The following is a 12,694-nucleotide window of genomic DNA, read 5'->3' on the forward strand; positions in this document are numbered from 1 at the left end:
GCCGGGGAGGCTTCACCGGCTGGTGCCAGGGAAGAACCGAGGGCGGATCAGGCCGTGAATACAGCCGAGTCCTCAGCCGCGGCCTTGGACTTTGTTTCCTCTTGTCGCACTGATACCTTATTTGCACATTAAAATAAAGCAATATTGTCTTAGTCTGTGGTTAGTCTATTGTCTTAGGCTGCTTCTTACTGAGGTGGTGCAGCCCTCGGGGACTTGACCCTTTCATCGCCCTTTCCTGACTGCTCCCAGGATCAGGGCCAGTTGCTGGTGGAAGGGCTGGAAAAGCACTGAGGGTGGGCATTGTTCTGGGGGCAGCAGCTCCATCTCCAATGCTAATCACAATCCTGGGGTCCCAGATGGACACCACCACATCCAGCAGAGCAAGGAGGCTGAGATGCTCTTCAGCTGTTGGGGAGGTTTTGCCACATGGAAATATTTTGCTACACTGAAAGTTTAATTTATCCAGAGTGGAGATTCAGTCCTTTTTCCTGATTGCCACTAGCTTCCCCCAAAGTCCACATCCTCTTTATTGGGAATGCTAAAGCTGCCAACCTGACCCGGTGCAGTGCTGCCTTCCCCTTCCCCTCAGCTCTTGGCGCTCCAGGTGCCTGTGCTGGGCACAGCTAGTGGCTGCAGGAAAGGGACTGCGACAGAGTGTCTCCTTTTCACAAACAAAGAACAATTTGTAGGGTAATTAAACACACTAGCTCTTCTCCATACCCAAGTGGATCAAGGATGAGAAGTTCCTTGGTGAAGGCTGTTAGAGGGGGAGGGAGGATCCTGCCCAGGCAAACACTGTCTTTCAGGACCTGGAAGTACCTTCATGTCCTGATCGAACGTGTGGGGCTGGGAAGGATCCTCACACTCCTCTCCCAGGTGATTTATAAATACGCTGAGGAAAGACTATTATCACACAATGTTTAAGTAAGCATTTAATTAGGATTTCATTAGTATTAATATTGCTTTCAATTCCAAAAAAAGTTAATTTCCACTTCTTTGCAGATATTTCAAAGTACAATATTAACTTCATACAAAATGAGCAATTAAGCAAACACCAGTATTTCACATTTTACATTCTTCAAAAAATACAAATTCATATTTACTCTTTTTTTGGGTTTTGGAGATGCTCTTCCTTTGGAAGTACTGTACCTGTAACTAACATCTTCACATTGCTCAATGTAAGCACATTTGTTCCCATGTTTCATAGTTAAATAAATTCCTTTAATACAATACACACATTCTTGAAAAACTGGGTTCTTTTAATTTGTCATCTCCAAGCCCACTGCCCAGCTACCCACACCTCTCAATCACAGCAGAAGCAGGAAACAGACCCCTATGGTCCTCCCAGATTCCCAGATTGCCAAGGGTGATGCAGAACTGGCTCCAGGAACCATCTAGACTGGGAGTCTGTGTCCCCCCTGCTGCCGCTCTGCCTGGGGGGACAGAACTGCAAGGACACCTCCAGAAAGGGTCAGACAGCTCCACGTGGGAAAGCAAGTAGAAGGACACAAAGCTACACAGCAAGACAGACTAGCTACTGTAAGTACGGTACTGCAAAAACAGACCCTTGAGTTTGCTGAAAAACATCATATGAAAAAAATTTCCTGTAAGAAAAAGTAGAAACTGCATTTGAGAAAGTGTACACTGCATAATGAACCAAATTTTGGCCAGCCTGCACACCACCAAAAGCATGGTGTAGGATTTTGAAACTAGTTCCAAGAACACACACACTTAAGACTATGAACACTACTACATAAATATCCAGTTTAATTTGCATTTCTCAGTGCAGACACAGAACCCAACTTCTAGAATATATGATATATATCAAGACAAGACGCAAAAGAAGTTTAAAGTTCAGCCCTGTCCATGAGTCTCAACTACAGGAAACATTTATAAAAACTTGACATTGTTTCCAAAATATGTTATGGAAAAAAATAGTGTACCAATTAAAAACTATGCAGTCAGAAATGTGCAGGGTTTATTAAAGACATGATGGGTTTTTTTTGTTGCCATACAGTCCAAACTGACTCTAGCAGCTCTGCCCAGCTGGCTCAGGTCACTAACACCAAGGACCTTCCACCCACGGATGTCTAAGTGTTTCACAAAGACAAGTTTCATTGTTCTGATTTCCCAGAGGGAACCAAGGCAGAGGTGGGTGACCCACCCAAGGTCCCAGAGCCACATCCCACCTGCTCCACACCACAGACCTGGCTGCCTCTTGTTACGGCTGCATCCCCCCAAACCAGGAGCAGCTTCTCAACTCCAACCAGCTCCCAGGGCAGCAGCACCTTCCCTGCTCACCCCACAGGCCCAGAACCCTCAGGCCAGTCACTGGTTTGCTCCCCCTCGTGCAGGACAAGTGCTGTAAACAGTTTAACAACGTCACTGCAGTTGCAAAAACAATACCTGGATGGCTGCAGAAGGCCACCCTCCGTGGAATAAGGCAGATAAACAGGGCACCAAACATGACCGTCAACCACTTTCCAAGGTGCTATGTGGCTGTTTCAGAACAGCTCGTCACTCCTGCTGGTCCCTGCGTGGCAGTGCAGCCCAGGGACAGGGATGGGGCGTGAGACAGAGTGCAGCTGTGTCCAGCAGAAGGGACAGGCAGCCCCCAAGAAAAGCGTGAGAGAAAAGGCCTGCGAAGCACAGTGCTCTCAGTGGAAGATTTGCATAGATTGGACTTGCTAATGATGCATAATTTCTCTGGGGTACAGACAGGGAGGGGCAGGATGTCACTGAGCAGTCACCACACACACACCCCGTTAGACAGACACAGACATACCACGTGAAACAGTGATTTTTAGCTACAAGTATTGCACCAAGTTAAGTGCTCATCTTTGCACACCCCTGTTAACTTTTACTCAGAGCAAAAATAAACTTTGTGAAAGTATATACAAAATAAATTGCAGCAATTGGGTTAAAGATAAAATAACCTAAAGTGCATTTTAGATACCAGTATGAAGTTCTGCAAACTAGTCTTGCTGGACACAGTCAGCATTAGAGGTGCCAAATTCATACTTTGTTCTAGGTAATTCAGTACCAGCACTTACACAGTGCTGATTTTCCACCCCTCTACCATCTAAAGCAACTTCTACATCTAAAGCAACTTCTAAAGCCTTCAGCTGAACAGCAAGTAAGCTCACTTCAGTCACAGCTTGGCAACCAGAGCTACTGATGTTGGTAATTAGACCCTCTCCACATGTTTAAGTTTCTGCACCCATCTAGAAACTCTAAGTAACCAGTAAATCCCCACAAGTCACAAAACAGCAACACCTTTAACACAGAGGACCCCAAGCTGTGTTGCTCTCTGACTAATAATTAAAGGGGTTTGGGAAATGCAGATTTTGCAGAGGAGATTTTGCACTGTTCTCAGAGACTGCAGAGTGTTAACAGAACAAGCCCCTTTCTGAGAACCCAACGTCTTACCAGATGTACAGTGGTAGAAACTGCTCCCTTTATTAAAAATGCTACTGTGAATATGCCAAATGCTGGGGCAACAAGGAGAGAAGGACAGAAAATTTTCTGGCACTGAGGAATCTCAGGGCTTTGTTGCAACTGCCCCCTCTTGCCAGCTATTCCCAGATCTCCTCCTGTCCAAGCGTGTTAACAACCACCTGGCAGCACAGCGCTTGATCACACAGCACTGGGGACAATCAAATGTCCACTGGGAAACCAACGTATACAAGCAGCATGGAAAGCAGACCAACAATTAAACAACAAAACACATACAACATGACTGATTGGGATGCACAGTCCATAGGGCTCTCACAGAACCCGGCTGCTCTTGCCTCATACAAGCTCCCGTCAGTTTCACCTGAATTGCAGCCTACCTGAAGCACACACAAAGGGGTAACGGCAAACCCTGTGTGCCTAAAAGTCAGCAAAAACTAGGGACACGTTGCTTTTCCTAGAACACACCAACAGTAGTTGTGAAGACAGCAGTGAAGGTTACTCCTGACTCCCACTCAGGAAGGGCAGGTGCAGCACCTCACTGCTGCCAACCACACCTCCAAATTAACTTCTGATTTCAAAGTCTTTGGTAGGTTGTTCTACTAATTTCTGTCACAAAGCAGTTTCTGAAGTTATCTGGTTCAATCAGAAGCATGTTTTAGGTAGACTCAGCAAAAAGCAGCAAAAGTAGCATGGAAAACACTTATGCGAAGGACAGAAAGGCTCAGAAGAGGTTGCTAAATCCCCCAGCTGTCTCACTTCAGGCCCCATCAGAAGAATCCACACAACTGCAGGGGAATCCACAGGCATTAGCAGTCTCTCACCCTCAGACACCACAGGGAAGATGTGAGGACTGTCCCAGCCATGCCAGCTGGAGACTGTTTTTTGCGTGTTCAAAGCAGTTCTTGCTGCCATGCAAGAACTGCATCACAAAATGAAGGTGCAGGAGAAAAGCAAAGGGGCCAGCATGTCCCTGCCCTCTGGGGATAACCACGACAAGAACAAAACATAAACCACGTTGTTATCTTGCATTACGTGGACACAAACCCAACTGCAGCAGGACCCTCCTGCTGCTCAGCCCCACAATGCACACAGGGGAAACGCCCACCCCCCCAGGGAGGCTCCCAGTGCAGCCATGCCACCCCTGCACCCACCAGAACAGAACACTGCCCACAGTGGCACCACAGCCCCGCACACCTTGCACAACACCTCTCCACCCTCACGGACGCAGTTCTGCCTGTCTGCACTTCACAAATGGCAGCAACGTGTCAGGGAGGTGCAAAGCCTGTTCCCTTCAGCCTGTCTCCATTTGTGCTGGGGCAGGGGATCTGCAAGGGGACAGACAGGGGGTCACTAAGCCACTGTATGAACCATGGCTGTGACAGGGGTGTTGGTAAGGCTACACAGGGCATGTGGCAGAGGGTTACAAACCCACCAGCCATCTCAGCAAGTTGGCTGCAGGCGCTATCCTCCCCCAGCAGGTACAGAGAGCAGCTTTGATCAGATACAGAAAGATCCACTCCACTAGGAGTCTGCATTCCTAAATTTAGTGCACAGAGACACTCTGTCTTAGTTGGCTTACAGTCATTATCTTTGTATCTCACTAATGACAACACTGTAAACTGAATAAAGACTATTTAATATTATTTCTTTTAACACAAGACTGACAGCCAAAGCCAGAAAGATGGATAAAACACTATAAAATTACATCTTTTAAAATAATGCAGCATAAATAAACCATTTAGAAGGAGACTGCATTTATTGCAACATTACAGGCTTTTTGGTGGAAGGGGGGTTTGTGTTTTATTTACCCTGAGTAGGTTAGAATATAGACTTTCAGTTTGATATGAAAAACTATGTTGCGTAACATCTTTCAGTCAAGAAATAGCCCCGTGCACAAAAAGCTGGCATTGCAGTAGGTTGGAGGCAGATTCAGGCAGAAATTATATAGCTCAACAGGAAAAAAAAAAAAAAAAAAAGGCATTTATGGACAGCTGCAGGACAGACTAACTGAATTCAAACTGAATATATCTTGAACCATCTGAAAATGTTCCTGGTGTTGCTTCTGACAAAAGATGAGAGTTACCAGCAAAGGCACCATACTCCTGATTAATCAGTCACAGGGGTTAGGAGGATGACTTGTTTCTGGACAGAGCCAAATAAATCAAAAGAGCAGCAGGCACCAATCTGACTACATCTGGGACTCACTGCATCCTTCAAAGAGAGGCAAAGAAAACAAGACTCTTGAGCCTGAGCACGCAGGGGCTCCAATTGTGTTTCCAGGTTGTGAAACAGTGTGTCTGCCACCACACTGCCAAGTCCTAACAAAATTAAATTAACAGATCTATCAGAAGCACAAGGTTCTTGTGCTCTACTGAAATAAACTCCACAAAAGTTTCCGCAGGCTTTAGCAACAGTGTTAGTACAAAGCAAACCCAGGCATCAGATTCCAGCTCAGGGATGAGACAATCACACTCCAATAAAATCGCAGATAAATCAGCTTCTACAGTAATGCCATTCTCTACTACAGCAAATTCCTCTCTTGGGCTCCCCTCATAGTGCACTGTTAGTATCAGACATAAGAAACAGAAGAAAACTATAGACCCAAGGAGTTGTAACAAAGACCCACTCAATGCCAGTACCTTAATCCCAAACATAAATGATGTGCAATTGGAGACAAACTAACCCCCCTTTTTCTTTTCAAAATCTTTTTGCACACGAGTAACCTTAACTTCTGTGTTCACATATGACAAGCAAAAGTGACAGACAGTGCAGCCAAAACAGTTCATATAACTTAGCTTTTTCTTTTTCTTTTTCTTTTTTTTTAACCTTTTCTTTTTTTTAGATAGATTCTCAAAGATGGATGTACCTGGGACGTGACTAAGATGACATCTTTGAAGCAGAAATAAGCCACAAAACTTCCAAAGAGCAAGGAGAAAGAATCAATCCTTCAGTTTCTGCTTCTAAAGAGAAGGGTCTTACCCTCCAGGTAGGTGCAAAGGAAAATCTGGAACATCTTCACTTAGAGAAGCTGCTATTCAAACCAATTTCTTCCTCACCCTGCAGCAGTGCTTCAATAGGAATTATATTACATGGGGTTTCAGGGCTTTGGAGAGACAGGAAGTCCGATACATCCATGGCACTTAATGTTTCAGTCTGTGAGTCTGAAGGGTTAACTATCTGACTGCTCTGCCCACATGAAGAAGGGGAAGAAGAAGGAAAAGTCTGAGGCTGCAGCTGGGGAGCTGGCTGCTTCAAAGTTTTTGAATCAGGTGAGGAACATTCCTTCTTAACAGTGGCTTTGTCCTTGGCAGAGTCTCGACAGGCACACTGACACTGGCAGGCCTCCTCCTGCTTTATAATAATGACAGGAACACTGAGACCGATCTGCTGAACAGGGCTTCCTGAAGATGAAACAAAGACAAAACACAACAGAACTACATCATTTCACAGCAGGGATAGACAAATCATCTTTGTTACATTAGATTATGTGCTCCTTGCAGCAGAGATGGTGTGTTACATTGCTTCAGTGCAAGTAATGCCTCAAGAAGACAAAAAAAACAAGACCAAAGGGGCACGAAATCTCTGTTCATGGGCAGCCTAATCGAGTTGAATCCAGGCATTAGAAGTCCAACCTAAATTTTTTACACAGCACACTATGTCTCTTCTCTGAAAACCACTGTAACTGTTACAGCACAAAACCCAAATAAGTGGCACTCAAAGGCCCAGTCCCTTTGCACCAATCTTTGAAGAGGATGATACAACATAACTCCAGCAATTCTGCTCCTTGACCCAACACAAGTATCTTCCTGCTTATTTTCTCTAGCTTGCTCTCCTCTCCCATCTTGCTTCTCATGCTTTCTCCTCACTCTTCCTATGTTGCTCTACCTGCCTGGCTTCCTTTCTTTCTTAAAATTTAAGTTTTAAACTTCCCTGATCTCTGTTGTCTTTATGGATTCATCTTTGCAATACAGAAACGCAGCGTGTTGCTCAGAGCATGTTGCTCCTACAAGCTGTCAGGTAAACTACTACAGGACAAACCTCAGCACAAGCCTATGAGTCTACAGCCGATTGCACTTAAAACCTCTGGAAAGTAAGAAAAAAATGGAAATAATTTTCTTCAACATTTCTGCAAGCATAAAATCATGACAAATCCTGGTCAAGCTAACAGTGAGAGAGAGCAGCAAGTTCAGGATGCTTACCTGTGTTGCCAGCTACTGGTAATGCAGTAGTAAAAAAAACCTTTTCTACTACTTTTGGAACTTGTGGCTTAAAAAAAAAAAAAAGAAAAAAAAGTACATGAGTTGATTCCAATCAAATTTCTACTGTTCAAGTTTCTACTGTTCAAATTCTAAACATCAGAATCAAAAGAAACAGCTATATACACATTCCAAACAGAACACACAGGAAAACTAAAAAAACATTCAGCTTCATTCTGGGCTATGTTGTGGCTATCCCAGAACTCATAGCATTATTTCAGTAGTTCTAAAGATGGGGAGTAACCACCCTCTGCATTGCATGTTTGTTTACACAGCTTGTGGTTTTCGACAACTGAAGTATGTCACTGGGGAAAAGAGGAAAGCAAGATTTTTCTGCACTCTGGATTTCTCTATTTTCTATTTATTTCTCTATTTTAGTGGCTGCGTTGGTGAAACATTTATACATTGTAACATGGCCAGCATCACACAATACTGCCTCCTAGTTTGTGTTTTACAACTACAGGTTGCATCCCCTTCCTTTTCAAAAGCAGGGACTCTAGCTCTTTCAAAGCTGTACTGCATATACTCACCATTTGTTCTTGGCTTTGTGGAGAACTAGTGGCACCGTTCAAGATCCACTGTAAGTTCTGCTCTCCCATGACAATGTTAGACTGCAGAATAGCAGTGCTCTGAGAAGGAGTAATTGTTATGGTTGGGTTACTGGTCAGGACAGAGTTGGTACCCACAGACACAGTCTGTACGACCGTTGGCAGGGGCTCGGGGGCACCGGGGGCTGCCGGGGCAGGAGCCCCAGCAACCACGGACAGTCCCTGCACAAGGGGCTGCGGCGGGGCTGGGGGGCACGGCAGGAAGTCTGGGTGACTGGCTGCAAACTGTGTGCTGTGAGGAACAGGCACTTCTGGGGATTGTAAAACAGTTGCAGGATTCCCAAATGCAGCTGGCTGTGAGCTGGTTCCTATGGAGGAGGGAGCAGCTGATGCTGCCGAGGACTGTAGTGCTGAGTGAGAAGGCTCCGAGAGGCCGAGCTGCAGCACCAGCGGGAGGGACAGGGAGGCCGGGTCTCCTGAAGGAGGCGGGATAGCAGCGACTGCATCTGCATCCCCATTGAACCCTTCCATCAAGGCTGCCAGAAGAGCAAAGGAAAAAAATATATCAATACAGCAATTCTCGTAAGATTTTAATTAACAACTTGTCCAATTAACTTACGAGCTCCAAAGGGTCTCTTCAAATACCCAGATACACTTTGTACCTGTCTGCTGAGAGTCATCCTGATTCGCCATATGATCTGGGCTCTGAAACATGGACTCAAAGATGCTTGCTGGTGAGATTGTGCTCAGGTCCTGTCCGTGTGTCTGGCAAGCACAGTACAGAGAGAGGGACAGACATCAGATAATGTTACAGCTCAGGTCTCCATAAACTTTGCACAAATCTCAATCAAGCAGTGTATCAATGTCAGGAACACCTCTCCAATTAACCAGACACCTTCAGGTTCACTTACCTAGAGTAAAATGACAGGTTTTATTACCCACAATCAAATTTACCAATATAACAAGCAAACTCTTAAAAAAATAAAAAAGTCATACAAAAGTAAAATATATTCTTCTGCACCCACACTTTACTTGACCCTTATTAACACTGTTAGAAACAGAAACATGCATTAAATTGTTCATGGCTATTTGTGAAACCTTTTCTGGAGCAGAAACAAAATAGCTCCATTCCGGTTATAAGTTGAGCTACGCACTGTGTCACCCACACTGCTCTAGGAACAGCAATAGTAAGTTCTGTTTACAGGCTCAGCAGGGTGTTTAAGAAACACTCGGTTTTTTGTCATGAGAGAGCCATACTTCACAAGGCACACAAGGAGCAGCGCTCAGCCCAGCTAAACTGATTCTATTCCACATCACTTATTCTGTAAAGAGTACAGCCCCTGCCTGGCCAAAAGATAGCACAAGTGGAGCACACTGGAGGCCTGACCCAGCGAAACAGAAGCAACCAGCCATTCATGGCTAATCTGCTGTGTTCTAGTTGACAGGACAAGCACACTGCCAGGAAAAAGCAACACTCCAACCATGAGTGAGGCGATTTCGGGGCAGGAACTCACCGGATTAGAGCTCTCCCGCAATTCTGAATCTGTTGAGATGAGGCTGAGGTCACTCAGACAAAGAGAGTGGCTTGTATCCTGAAAAGAAAAAAAGAAACTGAGTTACATATTTTTAAAAATAGTGTCAGAAACGTTTTTAACTACTTTTTAGAGTCCATACAATTTTGCCAACATAGACTTTCCTTTACCTATGTGTGACCCAAGTCTCAGTTCTAAAATCAAAGGAACAACATTACTAAGCAAAGGGTATTTGGTAGCTATTGAGGATTCTTAGCACCTCCTTCACATTACTTCCAAAAATTTAATAACCTAGAATTTTAAATTAACACAGGAACAAATCAGCCCACAGAAAATTAAGTTTTTAAACCTTACTAGTTAATATTTATTTTACTTCACACATTTATTACAAAGTATTTACGAAGTAGTTATTACTCTCTTTGAAAACCTCAGCCTTAAATGTCACACCTCTGGAACAAGCTACTGATCAAATAACTTCCTCCCAAAGCAGTGTTTTACCCCCATCTAACACTGAAGCATGAGGAAGAAGTGCCACTGACCTCAGACACATTATTATTGGGAAGTGCATTATAGGAATGCCCTTTCTCATGGCCTTTCATGTGACTCTTGAGGCTATACTGTGTACTAAATGTCTTCTCACAGCCGTTGCTGGGACAGAAGAAGGGTTTCTCCCCTGTTGGCAGCACAAAACACAACATAACAAACTTACAATATTTTTAACGCACATAACAGAGTTATAATATTTTATACAGACAAGGCTGTTTAATGCCACTTCACACATTCAGTATTCTTGGGAGCCCTACAAATAAAACCTCCCACTTTACCATGTGAACTGACACAAGAACAGAACACTTTTTTATGCACTATTACTGATAACTTTGTTAAACATCTCCATGAAATTCAAGACCTGCATAAATGCAAGTGCACAAAGGGAACACTGGGGATTGCCCAGACCCAGGAACAGAAGTTGGCACTTGGCCTTGTTGAACTCCATGAGGTCCAGGTGGGCACACTCCTCCAGCCTGTCCAGGTCCCTTTGGATGGCATCCCTTTTCTCAACTCAGCATCACCCACATAATATATATAAGTATAAATTCACAGGAGGATTCTGAGAGTTAGTACAACCTGAATAAGCTCAGTTAAAGGAAAAACAAACCCTTAGGACTTACCAGTATGCGTCCTAACATGTGTTTTAAGGTGGTGGCTTGCAGCAAAAGCCTTTCCGCAGCCGTCGTGCTCACACCTGAATGAGGCATCACAGCAGAGTTAGCACCAGGCTGCCCTGACACCCTGGCAGCAGCCCCAGGACTCTGGAGAGCCAGCCCAGCCCTCTCCTGTGTGAGCAACCAGGCACCCCCCCAGGGGCTGCACCTGCCTGACAGGCCACAGCGGACGCTGGATGGGGCTTTCAGAGTCAGCATGAAAGCAACACACGAGGGGGGCTCCTTCATCAAATAAACACTGCACCCAGAAGCAGCAGAATGCTTTAAAAATGTGTTCATCATGGCACCCATGTATGTTTAAAAAGCAGCTTGACTATTCTTGTCATTTCACCCACTTTTACAGGCAACTGAGGGGCCTGTGCTGGTACCTGGTGAGCAGGACTGCTCCCTGGGTACAGGAGCTGTTACCTTTTGGCACGGGTTGCCTGTTATGCAAGTCCCACAGAAAATAAAATCACCACCAGCAACTCACCGAAATGGCTTTTCTCCTGTATGTGTTCGAATGTGCTTCCTCAGGTCACTGTGCGTTGTGAAGTATTTACTGCAGCCTTCTGATTCACAGTTAAATGTTTTCCCTGTGTGAAGCCTCTGATGTGCTTTCAACCTAAAAAGCATGCAAAAAAAACCCTCTTACGGCTGGTAGCATGAGACAGCCCCTACCTGAGGCTAGCCATTGGTTCAGATGTGCAGCACAGGATCAACACGTTCTGAATTGGAGGTAACTATCTCAGGAAAGTAACTTCAGGAAAGTACCACTTCCAAAGTCCTCAAGCAAATCTGAGAATTCCTTGTGTTTGTGCATCATCTTTAATACCACTGAAATATAAATAAGCTAAGTATGTCATCATGGGTTGTCATCCTACTCTTGGTTTAGCATTTCCACATTTTTGGGAGGTTATATTCATATCTGCACCTGGAAGAAGCACAACAATTGTATTCAGACACAAACTAAAAGTAGATGCAACCTGCAAACCAGCAACAACGACATGGACAAGAGAAGTAGCCAGCCCAGCCCCTACCTGTACAGAGTGTTGAATGCCTTTTCACAGCCCTGCACATCACACTCAAAGGGCTTTTCCTTCGTGTGCACCCGAACGTGGATTTTGAGGCTGTAGGAGGTAAGAAAGGCCTTTCCACAGCCTTCCTGATTGCAGACAAAGGTGTATTCCCCACGGTGAGTCTTCTGGTGCGTGCGCAGGTTCCCAGCAGTGCTGTAGGTGCGAGGACAGCCCTCAAAGGTGCACTGGTATCTCTTCACCTAGGAGACAAAACGTGTGTACATTTCTGGAACCCAAACAGGGTAGAACTGCAGTTAAACATCAAAGACAATGGAATACATCTTGACCCCAAAAAGGGGAGGGGGGGGGAACCTGTCCTGGTTTGAGCCAGGATGAAGCCAATTTTTCTTTTTACTGATTTTTTTTTTCCTTCAGTAAGCTTTCTTGTAACTAGCAACAGCGTGTTCTGCTAGGCTGATAAGACAGTGGAATGTTTTTCTAACTACTGAGGCTTCAAGGCCACACCTGCACTCTGCCGGCTCAGACACTATGGGGAGTCTGTGACCCCCCCATAGGAGGCTGAGTTAGACAGACAGCAAAATTGGCCAAAGATATTCCATTCCATATATCTACGTAAGCTCAAAGGAAGGTCAGAGATCACAGAAGACAACTTCCTTCCTT

At 44.9% G+C, this 12,694-nt stretch overlaps 2 protein-coding genes across 2 annotated transcripts in view; both read right to left on the reverse strand.

Moving 5' to 3' along the window:
* Positions 1-825, reverse strand: part of YRDC (yrdC N(6)-threonylcarbamoyltransferase domain containing) — a 3,517-nt gene extending 2,692 nt beyond the window's left edge. Inside the window, exon 1 of the mRNA XM_009996690.1 lies at positions 820-825. Coding sequence (XP_009994992.1) covers positions 820-825 — 6 coding nt within the window. The remainder of the gene's footprint in view (positions 1-819) is intronic.
* Positions 826-6,280: 5,455 nt separating this feature from the next.
* Positions 6,281-12,694, reverse strand: part of MTF1 (metal-regulatory transcription factor 1) — a 15,652-nt gene continuing 9,238 nt past the window's right edge. The window contains exons 2-10 of the mRNA XM_009996683.1: positions 12,035-12,273; positions 11,488-11,619; positions 10,962-11,035; positions 10,332-10,465; positions 9,775-9,852; positions 8,923-9,025; positions 8,243-8,796; positions 7,656-7,722; positions 6,281-6,857 (exon numbers count right to left, since the gene is read on the reverse strand). Coding sequence (XP_009994985.1) covers positions 6,472-6,857; positions 7,656-7,722; positions 8,243-8,796; positions 8,923-9,025; positions 9,775-9,852; positions 10,332-10,465; positions 10,962-11,035; positions 11,488-11,619; positions 12,035-12,273 — 1,767 coding nt within the window. The 3' untranslated portion in view covers positions 6,281-6,471. The remainder of the gene's footprint in view (positions 6,858-7,655; positions 7,723-8,242; positions 8,797-8,922; positions 9,026-9,774; positions 9,853-10,331; positions 10,466-10,961; positions 11,036-11,487; positions 11,620-12,034; positions 12,274-12,694) is intronic.

The sequence above is a fragment of the Chaetura pelagica genome, unplaced genomic scaffold, assembly GCF_000747805.2.
Source record: "Chaetura pelagica isolate M959 unplaced genomic scaffold, ChaPel_1.0 scaffold1064, whole genome shotgun sequence".
In the NCBI taxonomy this organism is placed as follows: Eukaryota; Metazoa; Chordata; class Aves; order Apodiformes; family Apodidae; genus Chaetura; species Chaetura pelagica.